This window comes from Myzus persicae, unplaced genomic scaffold, assembly GCF_001856785.1.
Source record: "Myzus persicae strain clone G006 unplaced genomic scaffold, MPER_G0061.0, whole genome shotgun sequence".
NCBI lineage: Eukaryota > Metazoa > Arthropoda > Insecta > Hemiptera > Aphididae > Myzus > Myzus persicae.
Genome location: NW_019104258.1, coordinates 16,560 through 42,186, shown reverse-complemented (window position 1 = coordinate 42,186; position 25,627 = coordinate 16,560). Strand labels below are relative to the sequence as shown.

Genomic DNA, 25,627 nt, shown 5'->3' with positions numbered 1-25,627 from the left:
TGAAATAAAAACAAATAAATTAGTTATATGATTATATATTCATATTATGTTGTGGCTGTTGCACAATCTATTTTCATATAGTCTGTGGCTGTTGTGCATAAGAGATAACGGTTGATATTTGGAGTAAGGTTATGAATTGTTACCTCCAACCACGAAGTAAAATAGAGATAGTACTATATCGGTTTTAAATCACGGTTATGAAAGTCCGAAATAAACTAATGGATCTTCGCAGGAAAGAATTTCCAAATTTGATTCAAGTCTTTGCAATTGGTTCTATTCCCGGTTTCAGATTTGACAGCTAAACAAAAGTATCAATAGTTTAGATATCAAAGCACAAGAACTTGCATACTTCTTTTATAGAGGAAAACACAAAATATTCATTTTAACACCAGATTTGCGTTACCTATTTCAAAATATGGGTTTCGGTTATATGGAAATATTTAAATTCTTAGGTGATATTAAGACTTAAAGAGAGGCGAGTAACCTTGATTTTCGAGCATTAATTGTAAATAATAAAAACAATACAAATATTATATTAACTAGGTACTTATTCTCTAAGTCTTATGATTCATGAGTTACGACTTATTCTTATGACTTGATGTCTTTATGAGTATTATATGAATATTAAGACCAATATGGAATACAAAACATTTTAGTTATAAGTATAAAATAAATGTAATTAAGTTTATAATATTATTATATAATATATATTGCCGCCACAAAGAGGGTATCCAGTAGATCAAGGGAGATCTAAACGAAAAAATGGGTAATTTAGTTCAACTACTAGGATAGTGTCAACTAGTTCCCTATGGTTATTTAGATCCTATGTCAAGTAGATCCCGATGGGTCATTTAGATCATGGGGTCTATTTGGACGGGGATTAAGGTGGCCGTTCACCGCTATTAATACATGAATATTGTTTAGAAAATTAAATTGTAATAATATACTTATATACATGAAAATTCAAATTAATTACATTTTTGCAGATTCATTCTGAGAGGAGCCATAAATAAATTGATTTTAGAATGATAAATGGTTTTGTTTTTGATTTTGTTGTATTTGTGTCTGGGTACACAATAAGTAGTCGAAAACATGATTCGATTTTCAACTTCAGTATCTTTCTCGGTAGGAATGTGAATCTAGTTGGTGCATTTGGGAGGTCAGAATACAACATTTCTAGAAGTTTTAAAAAAAATTAAGAAAAAACTCAAAAGCGTTTTTTACTCAAAAAATTTTTCGACAAAATCGATTTTGTTTTTTGTTGTAACCTAAAACAAATAATGGTAGATACATAACAATTTCTCCAGATGTTTGTATTAGCATTTTCTATACACTATAATATTTTCAAAATATTGTGACTAATGTTGAGTTATGCATATGCAATTTTCGATCATTATTAGTTTTTTTTAAATTAATATCGACAATAAAAATGGTTTTAAAAAAACTTGAAAATATAGTACAAGGTTCCTCGTAAGTTTGTGTTGTTGGAAATTTAAAAAAAAAATGAGCGTAAATACAGAACAATTTTTTATGAGTCTGAATTTAAAATTTTGACAAAATACATACAAAATCACGAACATTTGCAAAATAATTTTGTGTTAAAAATTCATTAACATTTTTCTATTTAAATCTATGATTTGAAAATTTGATACAAGATTCATTATAAGATGTCTGCCTTCAGCAAACAAAATGTCTATCGGAAAGTCAAATTCAATTTTTGCGTTTAAAATTCAAATTTTTACAACTTTGGATATTCACTCAATTTCTTATTGAACGACTATCTTATTTTGTTGTGATTGAAAAACGAATGTTTGAAATGTACACATAATGTTTGTTTTACCATTTCCTATAGGTACTTGAACATTTTTTAAAAATATTTTGACTCTTTTTGAGTTGTTGGCAGACATTTTCAATTTTCAATTATTTTAGTTTTTTTTTTCTATAAATGTAAATAAAATTGTATTCGTTGTGTCAAAAAACTCGAAAATGTAATACAAGAATCCATATACATAGTTACAATTTAAGTTGAAAAACGTAATGAAAAAATGCATAAGCACTATTTTTTTATAAGCAATTAAAGATCAATCTATATAACTCGGATTAATAGTCCGAGTGTATATAGGTGACTCGGTGCTATAAAAATTCAATGATAATACATTAATTCGATGTTTGTTATCGGACGTGCAAATGTTCGTATGCGGATGTTAGATTGTATATGATTTAAGATAAAGATACATAATGTTTTCGACTGTAAATAAAATGTAATACTCATCTTTGGTTCATAGGTAACTGTTTCTAAAGCAGTATTCGTAACACGTAAGTTACATACTTTTGAAGTTTTTATTTTATCATATCGTGGTCCGTTGTTAAATAGTTCAAATTATTTGAGTATAATGAATACGGTCCGTTGTCAATTCCAGTTATTTAACAACTTCAATTATGGGGTTTTATTGCCAAAAATAATAGCCTCAAATGTAAAATGGTCATTTTGCGAAATTGTGGCAAGACGGGGACTACGCTGATGGGTTTATTTGGCGGTGCGGACTGCAGACAGTGGAACGAATTTTTTTTAAAAAAGGCAAAACGATAAATTCTTTGGCCGGGTCCGAACTCAACAGTAAACGTCAAATAGTGTGTTCAGACCATTGCGCCACATGGCAACGACCAAGAGTGTGTTTAAATAACTTATTTAAGTAAATTGCCGAAAAACTCAAATTTGAAAATGTTCAAAATCTCAAAAACTATTGATTTCCGCCAAATTATTATTGCACCATCGTTTTTAAAACGTTGATTTACATAGGTTTCGAAAAAAAGTGAAAAGCGCTAAACTAGATTTATGCCAAGCATTTTTCAAATAATTTATAATATTGATATATTTATTGATTATTTGATTATTAAATATTTAATTGATAACATATATCACGGCTCTATGATGCCGTTTTCTAGTCACTCGATTTCGGTCAAATAACACAATTTCCAAGGCCTGCTTCCTGTAATCTCTGAACACTGAATGACTGAACTGATAACGCATCTACCAAACACTCAGCCGAGTACGTACCATTTCACCTACTATTATATCTAAGTCCGTGGCTGCTCGATGCTAGTAATTATGCTGCTATTATCCTAGATAATCTTTATTGTACACAGCATGGCTTAATTATACAAGGTTATTGCCATAGACTTAAAGAAATAGACGGAACATTAGGTATGATAACGCGTGCAAGTGGGTGGAGCTTGTTCCGAGGATCGGGCGTTGAAAAACCGCGGGAATAATTTTCAATATTTAAATATATCTATAATAAAAATAATCTATAATATCTATTACTTATAGAAACTATGAACAATTGTAATAATATTATTCATTGAAGTAGGTTATGTTATTACCTAATGGCTAATATTATCTATTATCTAATAGATCGAAAATAAAAGATTATTTTTATTAAACTATTTATTGTCCTATTATAATACATTATTTAAATTTATAAATATTTATTAATTGTTTAAACTTATGTTTTTTCATTTATTATAAATATTATTTATAAATTTGAATAATAAGTTCAGTTATGAAGACATGCATTGTGTGCGAATGTAATGATCAAAAGGCAACATTTCATAAGTATATTTATTTGATGAATTATATATCAATAACTAATAAGTCCAGACTTGGCTACCTTTTTTGAAAGTATTCAATACGGTATTTTTTACAAGTATTCTAAGTACAGTATTCGGAATACTTTTTTTCTTATATAGGTATACTCTTATGCATTAGGTACTAATTTTATTAATTTGAATATAATTTATGACTAATAGATTCAAGATTGCCATATAGGTGTGTAGGTACTATTGTGATTATAGTAATCTTCTTTTATAAACACAGAATTGAAAAAATAATATTTTTGGTATTGAAATCTAAATCTACTGAAAAAAAGTATTCAAAAAATATTTGAAATACTTTATGTGAAATATTCTAGATACTTAGGGTTAGGAATATTATTATAAAGTATTCGAATACATACCTATTCTGAATACTTTTTTTTAAGTATTCAGAATATTTATTTGAAATACTTTTAAAAAGTATTTTACCCAAGTCTGTCAATAACTTGGTAGTTGTTGGGTGGCAGTTATTATTAATTGTTCTTTGTGCATTTTATTAAATTAGATTCCCTAGTAATCCATATATGAGGCAAAAATGGTTAAATCAATGCAACATTAAAGGAACACTACCTAATTATTCATACATATGTTCATCACATTTTAAAAAAGAGGATTATGTTAGTACTAGACTTAAGAAGGATGCACTCCCAAAACTTGTCGAGTAAGTTTAAGAAAATGTGTATATTTTATGTCAATGTAATATAAATATAATTGTTAAACATTTTTGAAATTTAGAGACCAAATTGAAATACAATATGTTCCCTCACATAGCAAAAATAAAATATTAAGTTGTTCAGAATCAAGTACACCACAATATGTTGAAAATAGGTATTATTTGGACCTTGATAGAATATTTATAAATTTTCAAAAAGTGTAGTACCTATATAATGTTATTATTTATTATTATATTATTTTTAACAGTCCAAAAATATCTACTAGTACTTCTTTAAGTTCTTTATCCAGTGTGAATGACCACGGTGAAAAGTAAGTTTAAAAAAATGTGTTTAATGTATTTTACGTAAATGTAATATGATTATTATACCTTTTGGGAATGTAGAGAGTATTCAATAATCATAGAGAGCAATTAATTAATCTGATTATAGATTTATTTTTGAAAGTTCGTCTTAGACATATTGGAACCAGGATAAACGATGATGTATTCAAATCTTCATTCAGGCAAAAATTTACAAAATTAGTTACACATATGAATCAATAAATTAATAAAATAAATTAATTAATTAATAACTTTAGCTGAAAATGTAATATTTATTATAACAGGAAATATAATAATTATTTTATTGTTTTTATATGTTTATTTTAGATTTATCAAGGAAACATTTTTAGTTTTAAAACAAACTACAAAGAAAAATTTAAATACAAAAGTCTAACAGATATTAATTAACAATTTATTATATTTTACAAATGAGTTGAACTTGAAAATTTCAACTTAAATTATGAAATTTGTATTTTAAAATATAAAGAATATTATATTATTATCACAAATAATTGTCTTATCATTTAGAAAATAATAAAATTGAACGAACGCTCTAATTGGCTGTCCTCGGAGCAGAGGCCAATTCTCTCACTCTTATGATAAAACTAATGTTGTCTCTCTTAATCCGTTTGGCACGACCACGCCACCCAGTCCTCGGGACTAATGTTCCGTCTATTTCTTTAAGTCTATGGTTATTGCACATAGCCAAATTGTTATCAAATAAAAGTAAAATGGCAGCGTAAGGGTACGGTCCATATCATAGCATATAATATCATAATATAGCCAGTATAGTTGTATACGTCGTCCCCTTACGCTGCCATTTTAATTCCTTAACGTGATAAAATGATATAGTGGGGGTACTATTGCAATAACCTTGTATATTTAAGCCATGGTACACAGTAAGTTCTGGTAACACACATATTGTATAGATAATAGTTATCTTTATCTGTGTCGCAGCACGGTGTAGAGGATACATAATCTATTCATGATTCATTTTTAACTAGCTGTTTTGCTCTATTTAATTTAATTATTTTTATATCATTTTAATATTATAAAGATCATATTTGATTGCTGTTGTTGTGCTAAGACCTCCAAGCTATGGATTTTATAAACTTACAATGCAAAATCTACTAGAAATACCAACGTCTGGTAGTTGTGAACCAGCAAGATATGAGTATAAAAAATCGTCTTATGCTGAAATGTTTGAAGCTTTAAAATCTTTACGTGAGTAGGTGTGAGTAGATGTTAAACTGCTAGATAAATATTAGTAACAAATTTTTGTTTTAGATGTGAGTTTTTTTGTGATATTAAACTCGGAACAGATGATGGGACTAGAATATTTGGACATAAAGTGGTTTTACCATCGATTAATCCATATTTCCATTTCACAGAATTTGAAGAAAAAAATAAAGATGTTGTTGTTATACAAGGTATAGATTCTACCACCTTACAACTCTTAGTAGACTTCATTTATTCCGGAGAAATCATGGTCACTGAAAATAATGTTCAGGTAATAATAGATAAAATTTAATTTTGTTTTAGACTACAACATTATTTAAATTATTTATTGTTTATTTCTCAAGCTTTTGTTACCAGCATCCAATATCTTGAAATTACAAGACATAAAAGAGGTATGCTGTGATTTTTTATAGAAACAACTACATCCTACAAATTGTCTTGGTATAAAAGTGTTAGCTGATTTGCATGGCTATAAGAGATAATTAACAATTTCAGAATTATAATTCAACAGCACTTTTCGTATGAAATATTGCTTGTAACAATGTTTCTATAAGTAAATTGTATTTATTATTGGTATATTTTAGTTCTTAGAGAAGTGGTCGAGGCTGATGAATTCCTATCCTTAACATCTGAACAAGCAGTTAATGTGATCTCCAGTAATGAGCTTGTAGTTCCATCTGAAGAAAAAGTGAGTTACCTGAAGTTGTTTATTATTTTTGTATTAGTGAGTGGAATATTTAAATTCTTTCATTTATGATCTAGTTTATTTTTTAATAAGCGACCAAATGTTGTTGAACTGAAAAAAAAATTACTTCAATTACCTTACCTGTTAATAATCCTTTAAAAACACTCTTGCAATTGATAGAGTTAATACAATTACTTATTGATTTTTATGATAATAATTACAAATTATACCTTTCTGAGAACTATGAGTACTTTTATTTAAATTTAAATTAAAAATTTTTTTTAGAAAACACAAAAATAAATTTTTTTCTGTTTTTAGTGTTTTTTGTATAGGTAGATAAAATTAAATCAAGTTTACTGTTAATATTCAAAACCTGTAATTTTCTAAAAGTAAACATTTTAGATTCTGATCAAGTGAAATCATAAACGCATCTAAAATTGTTGCCAGGAGGACTAGTATTTTAGTCGAGGACGCCACATCTACATGTGTTATCTCTGTCTTACAAATGTACAATATAGCAAAAACTATTTCCCTCAGGATAGAACCACTATCTGTACTCCTAGTAGAGACACCAAAAGTGTACAAAATATAGAAGATAATGTATTTTCTGTGTTGTATTTATTTGTTTGATATCGTTAGTAAGAAAAATCCTATAATACTTTTAAAAATCTGATATTTTTATGTTTTTAAAACTTAAATAACTTATGATATATTTGTGTTATTGAAAAAATAAAAACATTACTACATAGTTCAATTTTATCTTTATTCATATTGAAAAATTGGTTTCTTTGTTATCACCATAGTCTCCTCGGTTCTTTCCAGACGAAGATAACTTATGCTGGTGTGGCGTCCTCTTAACAGTATTATATTCCTCTGCCTATAAAAATTAGAATTAAAATTTACGAAATCCGTAGCTGCAGTTATCTTATTATAGATATTAAAATTATAAATTTGTTTTTATTTCAATTTCTACAAAATATAAAAATATTATAATGATAAATTATTTCATTTTTCTCAATTTATAATACCAAAAATAAAATAAAAAATTGACCATAAAGTAAAAAAAAAAGTCCAAATAACAAAATAAAAACAAATTTGTATTGATTTATAACTTACTTAAACAAATTTTAAGCTTGGGAACCACTTAGCTAGGTAGAGGATTCTCAAAAAAAAAAAAAAAAATACAATAGTCATCTACATCCAGGTCCTATTTATAAGTTTATTTATTTTTGTAGCTATTTGAATGTGTTATTCGTTGGCTAAAATATGAATTGGGTTCTAGAAAATGTATTTTACCCCAATTAATGGAACACGTACTTTCACCATTAATATCGACAAATTACATAATAACAAAAGTAATTGAAGAACCTCTTCTTAATAATTGCCATAAATGTAAGTTATTTCTTTAAATATGCTTCTTTTCTGTATGACTTTATATTTTATGTTATTTTAATTTTTAAAGGTAAAGATTAATTGAGGCATTAAATTTTCATATTATTAAGTCAGATCAGTTAGATCTGCTTACCTGCACCATTCCAAAAAACATAGGGACTAAATCTAGACTGCCTAGTAGTGGTTTACATGAAGTATGATTTCTTTAAAAATTTATCTTTCTTTCAAATATTTTATTGATTCATTTGAACAGGTTTTTAGTGGTTGATGGATTTGGGAGTAAAGCAAATCATAGTTCAGAATGGTACAATCCCAAAATTAACTGATGGTAGAAAGGACCAACATTGATATCACGCCATTATGGAGCTGGTTTAGGGGTATTAAAAGATAATTTTTTGTTTTCCGTGGGTGGAGTTAATGGGAGATCATACCTTCAGTCTGTCAACATACTTGATTTATCATTAGAAACACCTTGGAGTGAAACATCGTGGAATATGTTAGTTAAAAGAAAAGAATTAGGAGTTGGAGTAATAAATAATCATCTTTATGCTGTATGTTATGCTGTATAATTTACATTTATATAGTTATCTCTGTTTTAAATAACAGATAAATTAATAATTATTTACTAAATTCAAGGTTAGCGGACATGATGGTACAAATAGTTTTGATAGTGCAGAAGTTTTTGACTGCAATACTGAAGAATGGCGAATGGTTTCCAGCATGTCTATTAAAAGAGCTTATTTTGCGATAGGAGCACGGCTGTAGATAGGATGGTTGCACATCGAGACGTTAAAATGTGTAAAACAAATGTTCTTATCAAAATTATTGAAAAACCTGCAATTGGTTATAGCGCTGTCTAGTATCTACAATAGTAAATCTATTAGGCTATACCTATCTGTAATTACTTTTATTTTTAGACTATATAAACTATATATATATTCTTACTCTATGCTATATAGTCAATAATTCAATATTGATTGTAGTATTTATTATTTAAGTATTTTTCCTCATTTGCCAATATTACTTTTTTCTCTATTATTTGATAAATAATATATAAAATGCCTTACAAATGTTGTATACGTGATTGTTCGTCTTTAAAAACAGTTTTTTGAGTTCCTAAAGATGATTTAATTAAAAATCAATGGGAAAAAGCTCTAGAAATTTCATTTAAAAAAGTCACCGTATTTGTGCTGCTCATTTTAATCACAATGATATAATCTCCGCCTGGGAGTCTGGAGACCATAAGACCCCAATTTTAAGTATAGAGTAAGACTTACTTTTATGTTACATTCATTTTATGTAGTTAAATATATTTTTAATTATTATTACCTGTTAGATATGTCGTAAACAACTAAGTTTGAGAAAAGGAGCAATTCCTATTCCATACAGAAATAATTTTCAAGAATTAATCCAAAATGTAGAGGTTATTTGTATTTTTTTAAATCAGTAATTTTTGTTTTAAAAATTTGTAAAAAAAAAAAAAGTATTTATAAAATATTTCAATATAGGTTTTTGAACCAACACATTTTGATGTGAAATCAAATATGGACAATTCTTTGACAGTCCAAAGCGTATCTATATCAAAAAGGAGAAAAGTATAAACATTTATTTGATAACACATACCTATAGGATATTTCTGTTTACCTACTAAAATTTATTTCCCATGCTAACAGGTTGAACCTATTATTGAACAGCTATCTATCTATACATCAATATATAACATTATTTACCAACATTTAAATTTAATAAGTGTGCCCAGCAACTTTTATAGTAACTATAGAATCATGTTTTGAGAAATATGCTGATAATATAAATGATTTTGAAGAAACACAAGAAGAATTTTTCAACAACCATAGTAGGAATCTCAAATGGGAATGTTCTTTGCATTAAACAGATATATTTACTAACATCTCAGTAATGTTTATTACTATGCGAATGCGACAGTATAGTTACACAAAAAATATAGAAAGTAAAAAATTAAATAGGACCAAGAAGAAATTATCGAAATTAGTGACTTCCTAAATATATTATAAGCGAGTAAATATAATCCTAATATTAATTAATTTTTAGTTTGTAATTTTTCCTTATGAAATTGTTTTAAGATTCAAAAATTAAATGTTATGTTTAACTATTAGGATATGTAAATATAATAAATAAATTAATACAATTTTAATTTTATTATGAATATCAAACTCTATAATAGCTTTATAATATTTTGTAATACCAATAAAATAAATTGTATTAAAATAATTCAAAATTATATTTATTATTTATTATGAACACCTACACCATATGATTTGTATGTAATTTGTGTGCTATAAAAAATAATATTAGACAGCGCCAGCAAGCACCTATAGGTTTTCAACATATTTGATAAGAACTAACCACGAATGTAGATAGGATACCATTTAACATAGTCGATGTGCAACCATCATATCTACAGCCGTGGATAGGAGTAATGAATAATCTTTTATATGCGGTAAACCTATATTTTATTTTATTATTTTTATTTGTAATACATTATAATAAATATTTTGATTAATTAAAATCTTTAATAAATATTAATAATAATGTTTCATTAAGTGAAAAATATTTAAAAATCCTAAACCTGAAGTGAATAACAAAACTAGGTTTCATAATGTCATAAAAAAAAGAAGACTAATAAAATTGTGCGAACAATGTTAACTAATTAATATTGTTAAAGTTTGAAATTAATTATATAAGAGTGAATTAAATTTTGTTCAATATATATTTTCAACATTATACATAGATTAATTGTTAAATTTTCATTAAATTATGATTCTTTATTAGTTGATCAAACATGGTTTTTAATTTCTGAAAATTGTTGAACTTATTTAATTAGATATATTAATTATATGTTAATAATAAATTTGGAAATTTTATTTTCTAAATCTAGTTAAGAAAGAAAATTGTATTTTAAAAATTCAATGTTTCATAAATATAAATATAGAAGTAAACACAGTTTACTAGTATAGTATCGTATCAGAGTACATAGCTCAAGTCAAGCAGTACTTGAGTACTGCTATTAACTTGGTTAAAATTGTTTATAGGTGAATTACTGGACCAGCCGAAAATGGTGAACACAATGTGTGGAGACCATCAGAGTTCGATTAAACTCTTAAAATAATCCAGAGTTTCGTAGTAGAACTAAGCACATTGATGTTCACTACCATTAGATAAGATAAAAGTGGAGTGACTGTTTTCATTGGATTACATATCCAGCAAGGAACAGATTGCATTATGACAAAGCCAACTCCACAGACGCGGTTTCATGAGCTAAGGAAGTTGTTAGAAGTTATTAATATGGATATATGAGAGTATATTATTTAAGGGAGTGTTCAGAGTGTTGGAATTATAAACAACACACCCTGTATTACGTAGACTAAATAAATTATTCAATACTGTACTACCGCAGACGCTGAAAGACATTTTTATATCACTATAGCATATTCGTTCTACATAGAAGCATGTTGGACAATTTGTTGTTGGTTTGTATTACGGCTCACAACAATATACTTAATTTGAATCTTTATACTTATTATTATATTACACAAATCCGATCTCGTTATTATTTGCCTTTATCTTCTGCGTACCTATCTATTTACATCAAAAACACCTAAATGTGTTGCATTAACAAAAATTGGGTCATAGTATAGTTACCTATTAAAATAACTAAACTATTCAATCAAGACTGAAGAACTTAGAGTAACAGATATTATATTTTTGCTAATTGTCCATATAATTGAAACATACCTACTTTACTTGGAAATGAATAATTTCTGTATTAACTATTAATACATTTTAAATGTTAATTGAATGTTAAAAATGGCATATTTAAAACAAAAATAGTCATTTTCTCAATTGAAAAAGTATAAAGTATAAAGGTTCAACTTTCGAGTAGTGTAAGAATATAATAACTAACTTTGATTTATTATAAATTAGTTGTATCAAAAAAAAATAATAAATATGATATTTTTTTAATGACTGACATCAAAAAATGTATCTAAATAAAATTTATTTTGTTCACATGCTTTAGGAACAATTGAACATAATTACCTCTCTGAATATATTATAAAACGTATGCCTTCAAATATAGTTTGCCTCGTTCATGACCAGCCTTGGATATATCTAACTAACAATGTCTGAAATTATAAGCATATATCACAAATCACAACACAAGTTGTGTACCATTCATTGTGAAGGGTACAATGTATAGTAGTACAAAGCACACAGATGGTACCATTTGCATAATTAATTATAGGTACCTACAAATATTTTTATATTATAAAATTCACATTTTTTTTTAAAGTTGTTATATTAATTATTTTCATAAATATTATTTACTAAATTAAAATTTCACTTAATCGGTCAATAATGCAATGCATGTGAGATATATGCATTTTCAATGAATCTGCTTTAAACTTCTTACCTGTCTTTGTTACTTTTTATTTTGATTATGCACTAGTTATCGGTCATCTATATTCAAAAACTCAAATTTAACAAAAAAATAAAATCTTAAATATAGGGAATCCAATTTATTCTTTTGAGTGGTCATGTATAATTATTCATAAACTATTTTCAGAAAGTTAGCCCACATGTTGAAATAGATTGAGTATCACATTGAAATTTGATTCACAATACGCATGCCGCTATAACATTATTTTAATAATGAAAATAATATATATGTATATATTAAACTTGAATTGAAGCCTTAGTGTTGAAATAATGGTATTAATTTTTCTAAATTGTTTTTATATTATTTTAAAAATGAAATAAAAATAAATATTTATGTATCGAAGACTATAACAAAGATTTTGTTTACATTGTGTGAAGCATGTCCTTACTGAACATAGGCAAATTTATACAATATATAGAACCCTTATTAAGAATCAAATCAAATAAATAACACCAATAATGATAGCAGAATATACACAATTGAATGAATCATTTAAAATAATAATATTAACCAAAAAACCTTATTGATGAAATCAAAACATTCTTGTTCAGCTAGAGAAATATGGAAATAATAATAATAGTAAGAATAAAAACGTTGACTTATAAAGTATTCATTATATATTTTATCCAAAATATATTTAATACACCTTATATTTAGAATTAGATATATAATTAAATAGGTAGTTATTTTGTAGAGTGAAAAGCATCAAGACTGTCACCATCTTCTATGTGTAGCGATGCTGCAGTATCAGTGGTAGCAACTCTTCTTCCATTGAATCGGAATATGACATTCGTCAACTCTAAAATCTAAAATATTACAATTTTAAATAGATTTTAAAAAAAATATTGCAATTATATTAGTCCATAATTCAGTGACTGGAATTTTAATGGTTACAATTGCTAAATTTCTTTTTGATTTTTATACTTACATATCTTTCACAATATTTCTGCATTAATTTCCCAAGTGGAGTAGCCCTTGCAATTTTGAAGTGCATAAACATTCCATCTGGTGTGCGTACTTTTAATATAATTTTCAAAGAAACAACAGGCTGTACACCTGACGTTGGAGTATCTTAAAACATCATACATTTTGTTTTGTATTTATTGTGATTTAAAAATTAGTACAATTTAAATGTATACCAAATAGTTCATGATTAAATGTTATAATTTTTAATCAACTCTAGGTAGTAATATTAAATTTCCAAAACAAGAGTCAACACTTTTTTGTACTCAATCCATATTAGATTTGTATGAATCACACGATTATTAACGAATGAAATCGGTTAATGGTTAGAAGTTAGTCTAAACTTATCGTGCCAAATAAAATCAACATTAATGATAATTAGGGTTCGGGACTCCTTGCACTTAAAATTATCGAAATATGCAGGTAATTTTTTGTTTTGTTTTTAAAAAACGCATAAGGTATATTATAAATTATTATTAAGAAAATAAAAATTTGAAAATTAGGCAGGTACTTAATATAATAAAAAATAACTTTTACATGGGTTACTCATCTAAATTTGTATCAACCTAGAATTCATTTATTTTTACCACAACTATACAATTGTCGATAAAAAGGTTGATTATTAAGCGATAAAGGGACTATCATTGTAAATAGTGTTAGATACGAAAGACAACGACCATCCAATTATGATTTTTCCCGACAATTTTACGTTTATATAAATATAAAAATGTGAAATATGCCCAAATATGTTAAAAATTGCTCAAATATCCTAAAATATGACTAAATTTGCAAAAATTCAAACTTACTAGTATTTGATTTCGTCATTTCATAAAACACATTTATAACCAATTTAGAATCGACTACGATCACTACAAAAAATCAAGTCCCGAACCCTGATGATAACCATAATTATCGTAGTTCTGATATGAGTTCATGATGGCGACAATTTCAGGTTTGAGGTAAATAGTTTTATGAATGGTATTACCACTTCTGGTACTATCGAAGTATCGACACAACGACCATTGGACAATAATTGCATGGGTGATGCCATGATGGGTAAGCATACCTGATGCTGTTTTCAAAATGCTGAATGTTTTACGAGATATAGGTAAATGTGAGGAGGTAACCTGATTTTGGCAACCATATAACTCGACGGCGTCGACATTGTCGTCACCCGTCAGGTATTGCCCGCGCTCGAAAGTATGCTGGCGTAAGGGTACTCGTATGTGATAACAGTGGACTGTATGGCGGAAAAGATAATAGGAACAGATTTATGCGATTATAAATGTTTCGTGGTAACAGAAATGTATAGAACAGTAAATATTTCGTGTTCTGCAATAAATGACTTGAGACTAATGTTAGTAATTTTAATAGAGCTCGATCACAAACCGATAGGCAAAGAAAATAATAAATAAATATCAAATAAACAAGACAAGACACGAAGGTGTACGACCTGATAACGGTGACACTAGTTGATAGCTGGTGATACCGTGGTCCCGACACGACGATATTCAGCAGGTGGAGGTTTACCGGGTTGCGACGATTCCCACAACAACAATAAGAGCGAATAAACAGCCGAAATACGGCGTAGTGCGAGAACACGTGCCGAATATGGTGAATCGCGCTGCGCACACTGCGGGCGGACGATCACCGGACTGTTTACCGTGGTTTTGGCACGGGTGGCCACAAACGTAACACGGTTTTGTGTGTGCAACGAGGGGCACGACACGGAAGCCAAGATGGCGTTAATGACGACGACTATACAAAAATCGATAGTAACACCGGAGTGCGTAAACGGCTGATGAACATTAAGCGGCGACTTACGAACGGCGATCGGGCGGTTGGTGCGAAGCCATTAACGGCGCCGGCCGACTTTGTTTCGGAATCAAGGCTCGGAACAAAACACTGGTGAATCCGACCAAACAAGAGAAGCGTGTGCAAAAATTTTAAGAACGGTGTGTGCGAGCAACGGTGACAACAGCAACAACTCAACGGATAAGCTTGCGGTGGGGCAAAAGGCCGTCGACGTCACGCCGATAAAGGTTCCCTCTCCGGAGATGACGGAACGATTTCGCGGTGTGTGTCGTAACAACGATAGCATGAAAACCCGGCATCATGTAACGAACAGTAGATCTTTATGAAACCAACGGCTGTGTTCGATATTGAAATAAAACAAGTAAACAGACAGGGTTGAAGCTGGTGCCGCGAAGCACTAAATTTATGATGACAAATAGGGAAATGCGAAAAAAAATCACGCCGACCAAGAAGCGATCATGATTTTCAATCAAACAATTTTATTTCGTTTTCGTAGTTTGTCATTATATTATATATATGTAAGAAACGTTCTCAGTTGTATTAAGAGGACGAGACACCAGCATGTGTTGTCTCCGTCTTGTAAACGCGTAAAGGCGCGTCCACACCTGAGCACGCTCAAGATGAGCACCACTCGCGCGCCGATTTCCTTTGAGCATGGCCATTAGACCGACAGTCAGTGGCTCGTGCTGAGTATGGATCGCGATCATGTTTGCGCGGTTTGAATCTGCTTACTTTACCATCCACATGCAAATTCATCGTATACAATTTAATGTGAGCATGTATCAGGTGCGGACGCGCCTTCATACTAAATTTACACTCGGCAGTTTACGTTTTAAAAATTTGAGTGAATCAACCCATTATGAAACATGATAGTGAGAACTTTATCCGTGTGTTGTAAGAAGTTTTGTAAATTAAAAATGCTCATAACTCACTTAAAAACTGAATGAACGTAAAAGAACTTCCAACAAAACACCGATAAAATCCTTACCATAAAGTTTCATAATAGGTCGATTCACTCTGATATTTAAGTTAAAGGCATAAAACATTAACTGCCGAGCGTATATTAGGTATGTTGTAAGACGGAGACAACACATGCGGGTGTGGCGTCCTCTTAAATTATAATAATTGTAGTAAATTACCCTGTCGAATTTAACAAATTAACCGTGTTAATAGGTTAGGTTAGGTTAGGCTAGGTTATGCTAGGTATTTAACTTACTTGCTGTTTCGTTGTCAGCCATTCTTTATTGTTATTTTGAAAATACTGACAAGATCAAACGAAGGTGAAAGAAATGAGTCTATAATAGTTACTGATAGTTGGACAACTCTCGTGCAATGATACGTGACGCAGGCATAGGCGCATCCCGATGCGGCACATCCCGATGGCGCAGCCCGGTGGCGGTCTCGGAACTGATCTCCGACGTGGCATTCCAAAATGCCAACCGACATAAAATCATCGTACAATACTACCAACCGTAAATTTGTGTACGCAAATCGTGTCGTAATGAATTGTCAAAAAGTTTAGCTTTGTGACAAGTTTTTATTTGTCGGTTGACTTTGGTCAAATCCTATGTTGTGAATGATAAGAAATGTAACCACGGTATTAGAGCACCCACTGTCAACAGCTATGCGCCTCCTCCTCTCTGACTATAACCGTAGCGCGCACCGAGCGTCGCTGGCCTCCACGATACCTCCGACCCGTTCTTTTTTCAAGACGTATGTCGACGCTAAAGCACCTCCAAAACGAGTGACTCTCAAAAACTGTACGCACGCAAAAACCACGTTTTCCTTTATATACTTTCGTATTGCCCGTCGGAACGCGAAAACCAAGTTGTTTCGCGCCAATTATTTACTAATTTTTTTTTGTATTTTGTATTATTCTACCGATATTTGTAATTGTTTTATACGAATTATTATTCACTCATTTATTTACCGCAAAATAAACTTGAATTATTATCAAAACTAAAAATTTGTTTTACTCTCACAACGAGGCTCATAGCAAACCAACCAAAAGGTCTTTGGTAGTAGTTGAGAAAAGTCCAGCCAAGCGCCATGGATTAATGAGTGTTTACAGTGTGGCCGCTCGGCCAAAGCTCGAGTACCGAGCCGGTTTCCTGTTTCCACCGCCCACCGACCGGACGGTCAGGGCCGCTTTCCATATCACATCTGTTATCGGACGCGTCGGGTTTTTCGAAATCCGTTGACTTTTTTCCTTTTCGCCCCCCGTTCTTCCACTTGCGACTTGTTTTTAGGGCCCCGTTCGTGCTCTGTTCGCGTTCTTCGTAGAGTTTTACGTTCACTAGAGTTGAGTTTTCTTTCGTGCGCCATCTGTGGCGTCCGAGATGTCGATCGCCAAAAGTGCCTCCGGCCCTCCGCCGGTCGTCCGTGGCGCGGATTTTTATTTCTTTTAGTTTTTTCTCGAACCGGTTTAATTTTCCGACACCCGTTAGTGTCAGAATCGCGCAGTCGACGTCTTTTGGAGTTTGAATTTACTCAAAGGTAGTACATAATAAATATTGTACAATGTATATTTTAGACTGACTGATGTATTTTATAAATCCATTTTAATATTATAGCTTTGAGTATTGTTGAACATAAATAGTACACTGGATTTTATTTTAATGAGCTATGAGTAATGTTAAACTGTTTTTATATTGTTGTATGTATGCTCTGTTGTGTGATTCATTTATACTTAAATTAACATAAATACCTAATAGTTTATATAATGAAGTCATTAACTTTATTTTATAATTGATTATATTGTGTTTATGTATAGTGCTCAAATTGTAAAAAAAATTGAAGACAGATGCTAATCTTCGTTCTGAAAACCCACCGTTCTAGAGCTGATGAATTGTAAAGTAACCTGTTGTGGATTTTGTCAACCGCACCCCCCGCACATATAGTAAGACACTATAAAGGTATTATTATTATATAATATTTATTAGCTATTACCATACAACTATTTTATAAAATATTAATAATATTAATAACAAAAATAAATATTATTCTTTAATTAAATTCCACCATGACTTGTACGCATTTTCTTCAGTAACTTTTATCTTTTTAGGACAATTTTCTTTCTCTGCTGTTTGTTTGCCTTTTTTAACCCATAATTCAATCCATTTTGTTGTGTTAATCTTAACAATTGGTGGCCCAACACAATTTATAAACATTAACGGTGAAATATGTACTGAACCCAATGAATTTCTTTCAGGGGATACAATTTCATTCATTGAGCTCATTGAACGTGGTGTATAATAAACGTGTGCACCACCCACAACAACAATGGTTTTTCACTCCAACTTGTCATAATATCGAAACCAAATCATGAAAATCAATAAAACTTGTTTTTTTTCATGATAATTATAACATTGAAAAATTATCATTTGGATAAAATTGTATTTAAACTTAACAAGAAAATAATAATTTTTCACAACAATACTAACACTTCTGAAAACTGAATACATGGAGTTTTATTTGTTGAATTTAATTTCAATACACAAACAAAAGAAACATAATAGTTACTCCTTTTTGAATAAATTCGACCAATTGTTGACCATCAAGGTTGAATTGTAAATATTTTTTTAATTCATATATTTGTTTATATTCATCAAATAAATGAACCAGCTGAACGTAATGTTCAATATTATTAATTTAAATTCCACAGCCTTAGTATCATTTTTAAAAATTTAAAAAAAAATTTGTTTGCTCATTCTAGGTCTGAAATCATTGCTGAAACATACAATCCGACTTTGTTGACTTGTTTCACTAACTAAAACATAACAAAATTATTAGAGATAAGAACTACCAAATATTTGAGGATTACTGCCTCTTTTAATAGGCATACAACTAAAAAATTATCTGTGGGTTCTTTGTAAAAAGGATGAGAAATGAGTTCCTTGAATTTTTTTTTTTATTTATCTTAACGTGAAAACTAAAGTATGGTCTGCAAGTTCTTGATATTTTACGTTAGAATTGTTCTCAAATCCATCAATTTCATCAGTTGTTATTGTATAAAAAAATGAACACATATCTTTTCAAATATCACTGAACAATATCTGATGTAATGATCTTAATTATAGTATTAATTACTATTGTTTCCTAAATGTAGATCATTTTTAGACTTTGCTGATGATTTGTTAAATTACCTTGTGTTGAAACATTTGAACAAATTTATGGACAGTATCTTGTATCTTCCAATATTTATGGATTAATTCAGTTGGTCGATGATTATATACATTATGGGCCTCTTGTAAATTGTACAACCTATGACTACATAATGATTAACCTTTATTAAGTGGTAGTGTTGATCCACAATTGAGTTCTTTAAGTTTGCATAGTTTTAAAATTAAATATAAAATAGATGCTGATTCTTGTTTTGTTTCTAAAACTCATGAAATTGTAAAATTAATTAATATTGCTCAATCACATGGCACTGGTCAATTGGTTTTGTTTAGCCAATAAAATAATAATAATAATTTATATGTATGGAATATCAATGATATTCAAAATAAAGTTATATCATCATGCAATAAGGATTGCATTGCTATCTCTTTATTACATTCATCGTATTTGGAAAATTAAGCTTATATAAAAAAAAATATTTACCATGTTGATTGTTAATTTTTTTGTAAATATCGGTTTTAACTGTTTAATTTATACATATAAATTTAGAACAATTGTATTAATGTACTAGATAGGAACCTATACATTTTTATTATACAGACGATTTTTCATTCTATTAAACTAAAATTATAATACCTTTCTTTGAAAACTTCTACCAAGGTGATTTTTTGTATTTGATGTATGCCAAACAAAATTATAAAATACGTAAAACAAGTACTTATAGTATTTTATAACATAAAAATAATTTACATACCCCTTAATACTTCTTGTTAATTAGTTTGAATGATTAAATTATCTCTGAATATATTTAAATATTTAAATTTTTTTCTAGTTGCTGTAAACTACAGTTACCTTTATTATATTTTATTGTATAATTGAGCATGTTAACATTATCATTTTGAAAAAAAGCTTTGAAAGAAAAATTATCAAACTATACTTATTTTCAGTAAATGGATCAAAATGTGGACCGTGGTACATTTCACTAATGAAAATGCTGTTGAATCTGTTCCCAACTATTGGGTAAAAAAATATGTTTGTGGTTGGCCAAAAAGGTATACGGAAACATATACATTATAGATCAATCGTAAATACTTTTGATTTTGTTTATTTTCCTTTGAGAACCTTAAAATAAGGCATTGGTGTAAGAAGTCTATTAAATTGATAATTGGTAATTTGTTTTGAGAGTGGTTGTTAATTGGTTATTTTATTTTAGGATAGCCAGTTATTTTGTAGCTAAATCGAAAGTCAAATAAGCTGAGGAGACATCTGATCTTTCAACTGCAAATTCAGACCAAGATTAGAAGGAAAAAAGTAAAGGTTTTGGACCCTCGTATTTTTATTAAATTGTTAAACAGAGGTACATTTTAAAATTATACAATTTTAGTGTTACCAAATTGACTATTAATTGTAAACTTTTATCTAGGTCATTTATCAAAATCTTCTAATGATTATATGGCGCTAGAATATTGTCGAATAATGAGTTCAAATATTCCTTGGAAAAGAAAATTATTTGATGCAACTTCTTCTAGTCAGGGTATTGTTCTAAAAAAAATAATGATTATATTTTAATAAAAACTCAAGTTTAATTATGGCATGAAAATTAAAATGGTTTAAATACTAATTTTTACAATTAGGTACCGTCTATATGTGGTTTTATAAACTATTGTTTTATATTTTTTTTTCAGATGATTTTTGTGGCTTAAGAAATAGTAGTCAGAATATTATTCCTGAGTCACCGGTATTTTTAACACTTCAATCAATATAAATGATCAATCTAATACTTATGGTACACAAATACACAATACTAAACTATTCGCCTAATATATACTTTATACAATATATTACACTTACATTTTTTTAGGAACTGTGCAAAAGTCGACTGTTGTACATTCAACTGCATTTCAAAGTCTGCATTCAAAGTCACTCCATTAAATTCTAATCAATGTGAAATCATTGAAGTAAACTAAAATGTAAATTAAAGTTCCAGGATGCTTGTACAAGGTAAATAGATAAGTGCCAACAGGCCCAGTCTCGTTTTGATTAAAATTGTTTTATACATAATACATTCAACTTATAGATTTTTATCTCCTCTGAATATTGGTTTGAAACAGAAAGTCAAAATTAAAATGGGAAAAAGTTAAAGCCGTTGTAATGGACAAATCTTCTAAGTATAGACTTAATTTCCTCATTGTGTTCAAATATTAATGTCTCTTTCCTCATCAATATTGAATGTATACTTATATCAAATACCTTCTTACCCTGCTTTTTAATCACTCTAAATATTAATCTGAGACTGAAAGTCTAAATTAAAGAGTTAAAAATTAATTGTAAATATTGTAGAAATATCTGGTGTGAATTTTGTATCTTTTTTCTCCCTTGATTTTATGCATTTACTAACTCATGGTGTAATTACAAAACTCTTACTATTGTAGATCAATGGACTGTTAAGTGTTTGTTTACTATCTTCAAAAATAAATCAACTAACTAATTTTTCTTTAAGTTTCAAATCTGAATATCCGTGCAATTTTTCTCGAAAATCTTGATCTCTAGTGGAAGTGGCAAGCTGGAAAGGTACTGAATTTGTTTCATTTTTGTTCTATACTTGTTCTGTAATATTGAATAACATTGTGTCTGATGATTACTTAAAAAACATTATGGCCCTTTGTATAGCAATGATGCTATTGTCTCCTAAGTGTAGATCATTTATAGAATTTTCCCATGATTTGTTAAATTACTTTGTTGAAACATTTGAACAAATTTATGGACAGTATCTTGTGTGCTCCAATATTCATGGAATAATTCATTTGGTTGATGATTATAAATATTATGGGCCTCCTGATAGTTGTAGTGTGTTTCCATTTGAGACCTGTATGAAAGTTCAAAAAAGTATGTTAACGCTGCCTAATTATTGCTTTTAGAACAAAAAGTAATGAGATATAATGAAAATTGGAACTTTAGTCTTAGTAAAAATGAAAAAAATGTACCAGATATTAACCTATACATTTTTAATAAACAGTTTTTCATTATATTATACTAAAATTATCATACCTCTCTTTGTATCTTTACTAAAAGAAAATTATACCTAAAAAAATTGTTCACTACAATAAGTATCTTTGGCAAAAAGAATTATTTGATGATATTGCCATCGAACCATACAAGCCTAACCAACAGGGCAAGAAGTGAAGGCAAAAATTGCAGGGTTATAGTCTCAATTTAGAGTAAATCACAATAAAGTAAAGAGCGGATTGGTACTCACTGAAGATGTAAATATAATATGTAATTTATAAACATAATATATAAAATATTAATATATTATTATACATTTTTATTTTTTCAGATTTACGTCTCATCACCATGGCATTATAATGATATTTTATATCTATAAGAACATCATAACACCCAGAAAAAGTATCAAAACTCCAGTTTCACAGGTCAATAATAATCATTTGTTTTTTATTTATAATCAATACATTTAGCTTACTTTTTGTTGTATGTAAGCTGTAATAAAACATATTTTTTAGGCATATGATTTCTCTAAAGGAGTACTCTAGAGTTAGTACAGTAATGTATTTGAAGTCGATAATGATTTGGAGAGACAAGACACAATCACAGTTGAAGTAGAAGAGATTATGAATCTAGCTGAAGACAGTTTTGTTAAACGTAATATCAATGAAGATAAAAAACACTAATAATAATGTATGTTAAGGTGGCCAAGTTAATACAGAATATAAATTTGAATAGTCTAATATTTATTGCTGAAGTTAATTAGTAATTCTTACTACTTAAGTACACAATTTGGACAATACTCCAATTATCTAACTGTGCACCACTAGTAACGACTATGGTTTTCCACTCCAACTTGTCATAATATCAAAACCAAATAATGAATAATCAAAGAGCCTGTTTATGTTTTTTATTATAATTCAAGTATTGTTATATAAGCTTAACAACAAATAATATTGATTCATAGCAATCAACACTTCCATTCTAAAAATGAACACTATTTAAAATCATTAGCTGTTGAGATAATTCTTTTTTATTGTTCATTTTCATCAATTACAATTGTTAAATCTATCATTTTAGAGTTTCTTGGATTTTTTTTGCATTTCAATGTCTGGAATTGAATAATTTCTTATTTTGTTTTGTCTGTGTGTATATCATTTATCTGTGGTGATTTCCATTTCCAATGCATGAATAGGGGATTTTTATAAACTATTATTCTGGTATAAGTATATATTATATCTAGGAATCTATCGGCAATTTGTAAGATACTATTTTGTTAACTTGTTATGGGGGCAATCTTAACGAATAATAAACTGGTTAATACATTGTATAATATGTTATTGTTATAATAATTACTTTGAGGAGAAGATTAAGACTATTTTTAGTATACATTTTTAAACTTTATTGGTTTGGATGATAAAATTGTTATTGACCAGGCAGTGGCGTCGAACCTATATGTTAGGTGTGGCGGCTGCCACATCTTATTAAGAGAAGAAGGAGCAGTGCACATAATATTACAGGTAACGCGAACTGGTCTATTCGTAGAGTGTCGTTGTGTCATTGTGTGATTGCATTAGATTGCCGTGTTTCCAGCAATTTATACAGCTCTAAGCATTGGACTAACGTTACCTGCTTCAAGCTCATCTCCAGAACGAGCCTTCTCAAAATTAAAACTTATTAAAAGTAAATTAAGAAGTACAATGGCAGAAGAACGATTGGATGCTCTGATGTTAATATCATGTTTAAATTAACAATTTTTTTTATTAAAATTGAATTATATTACAGACTTTGGAACTGAAGAGGTATGCAAAGGATTCTTTACCGAGTACTGGGTGTGTTGTAATGTGATACCTTTTCAAAAAGAAACTTCTCAATATATATAGTTACAAAGGATAAAATGGAAAAAAAGTGTTCTACGCATTAACAATATGTTGAGTTATACTTGGTAATAATTTATTTTTATCCTTTCATTTTCATTACCCTGTCTACACCTAATATAAATTACTAAAACAATTTTGTTAATTATTTCCGGACTCCATCAAACTAATGAATAAATATTTGATACGATTGGAATAGAGACCCCACTAAGGATTTTCATTTCACTTGCCAAATTCAGAGATGTCCCTAAAACTAAGACTATTCAAGCTGTGGATGTTTGATTCAATGTTGTAATATTACAATTTGTGGTTCACAAAAGTTAATTATAATAATAAGTTGCTATTAAAGTAGTATAATAACAGAAAATTGGTATTATAATTGTGTATTATATTTGTGCAGGTAATCTCCATACATAAAACAACATAAACATTAAGCAAAGCCCAAAAACACATAATTTGTTATGTAGTTGTCAGCAAATAACAATTTTTATTATTATTGTTTTTGTTCTTTACTTTACATTATAGATACTTATTAATTACGTTTTTAAATGTTTACTACAAACAATTAAAAACCTAACCTCTGAAAAGATGTATCAGTGACAAAATACCAAATGAGGAGCACAACACTTATTTTAGTGTTAAATTTGAAGGCACAACTTTTTGTATTTTTAAACACATTATTTTTAATTTTAATGATGACCTAGTCTATTATAAATTTATGTAGCTAGCAATTCAAGTATCACTTATAAGCATACACTATTATATTATTAAGAATGCTGTAGTTATTAAGAAGAGCGTTAAGAATCAATAAAATAGAACAAAATAATGTAAAAACCACGGTGCACATATTATGTCTATTACAATATATTATTAACACCAAAATAAATAAATACATAAATATATAGTGACACGTCCTTACCATTTTAGAATGTATGAACATTTTATTTTTAAGTTGTTTAAATAACAATTTAGTGAAATAATTATGAAATATTAAAAAAAATATTTTTCTTATGTTCTCTGTATTTTAATCTAAAAAAATAACAAAAATAATAATAAATTATTATTTTATTTTTAATACTTATAAAATCTCACTGTTGGCCAAACAACATTATGTAGACAATGAAATAAAATTTTTTCATGAACATATAATGAAATTGTAACAATTATTTGATGATATCATTAAAAATAAAATATTTTTTTGCCACCAAAGAAACTATTTCTTACTCTGGGGTGTTACATAACATTTTGTAGCATTGTTAGCATGTATCTAATTTAGGTATTTATTTTAATAATAGTATATATAAATACAATAGGCAATAGCGTTTATCCTATATCAGGGGTCATTAGTTCCTATTTTCGAAGTGCCACATAAGGAATCTGAAAATTGTCTGTCGTCTACCGAAATT

The 25,627-nt window shown here is 28.7% G+C and overlaps 2 protein-coding genes, 1 long non-coding RNA gene and 1 pseudogene across 3 annotated transcripts; 2 read left to right on the top strand and 2 right to left on the bottom strand.

The window, feature by feature from the left end:
* Window positions 1-3,174: 3,174 nt before the first annotated feature.
* On the bottom strand, window positions 3,175-4,934 carry LOC111040553. The gene is made up of 2 exons (XR_002605219.1): window positions 4,697-4,934; window positions 3,175-3,293 (listed from the first exon to the last, which is right to left on the bottom strand). It is a non-coding gene; the product is annotated as an uncharacterized LOC111040553 (long non-coding RNA).
* Window positions 3,493-4,749, top strand: LOC111040550. Its single transcript, XM_022324487.1, has 4 exons — window positions 3,493-3,616; window positions 4,160-4,315; window positions 4,390-4,482; window positions 4,576-4,749. Exons 1-4 carry the CDS (start codon window positions 3,564-3,566, stop codon window positions 4,640-4,642), a joined length of 369 nt encoding a protein of 122 aa, XP_022180179.1. The 5' UTR covers window positions 3,493-3,563; the 3' UTR covers window positions 4,643-4,749.
* A 777-nt stretch (window positions 4,935-5,711) lies between the features above and the next one.
* Window positions 5,712-8,900, top strand: LOC111040552 (annotated as a pseudogene).
* A 3,988-nt stretch (window positions 8,901-12,888) lies between these two features.
* Window positions 12,889-16,716, bottom strand: LOC111040546 (small ubiquitin-related modifier 2-A-like). The gene is made up of 3 exons (XM_022324483.1): window positions 16,436-16,716; window positions 13,370-13,512; window positions 12,889-13,247 (listed from the first exon to the last, which is right to left on the bottom strand). Exons 1-3 carry the CDS (start codon window positions 16,455-16,457, stop codon window positions 13,125-13,127), a joined length of 288 nt encoding a protein of 95 aa, XP_022180175.1. The 5' UTR covers window positions 16,458-16,716; the 3' UTR covers window positions 12,889-13,124.
* Window positions 16,717-25,627: the final 8,911 nt, after the last annotated feature.

What these genes read in the sequence shown, in the direction of transcription:
- LOC111040550 (XM_022324487.1), top strand. Translation starts at nt 3,564, where the DNA reads ATGAAGACATGCATTGTGTGCGAATGTAATGATCAAAAGGCAACATTT. An exon ending in CAAAAGGCAACATTTCATAA is followed by an intron (nt 3,617 to 4,159) that starts GTATATTTATTT and finishes TTATTAAATTAG; the next exon opens with ATTCCCTAGTAATCCATATA. An exon ending in GCACTCCCAAAACTTGTCGA is followed by an intron (nt 4,316 to 4,389) that starts GTAAGTTTAAGA and finishes TTTGAAATTTAG; the next exon opens with AGACCAAATTGAAATACAAT.
- LOC111040546 (XM_022324483.1), bottom strand. Translation starts at nt 16,457, where the DNA reads ATGGCTGACAACGAAACAGCAA. An exon ending in GGCTGACAACGAAACAGCAA is followed by an intron (nt 13,513 to 16,435) that starts GTAAGTTAAATA and finishes TGATGTTTTAAG; the next exon opens with ATACTCCAACGTCAGGTGTA. An exon ending in AGAAATATTGTGAAAGATAT is followed by an intron (nt 13,248 to 13,369) that starts GTAAGTATAAAA and finishes GTAATATTTTAG; the next exon opens with ATTTTAGAGTTGACGAATGT.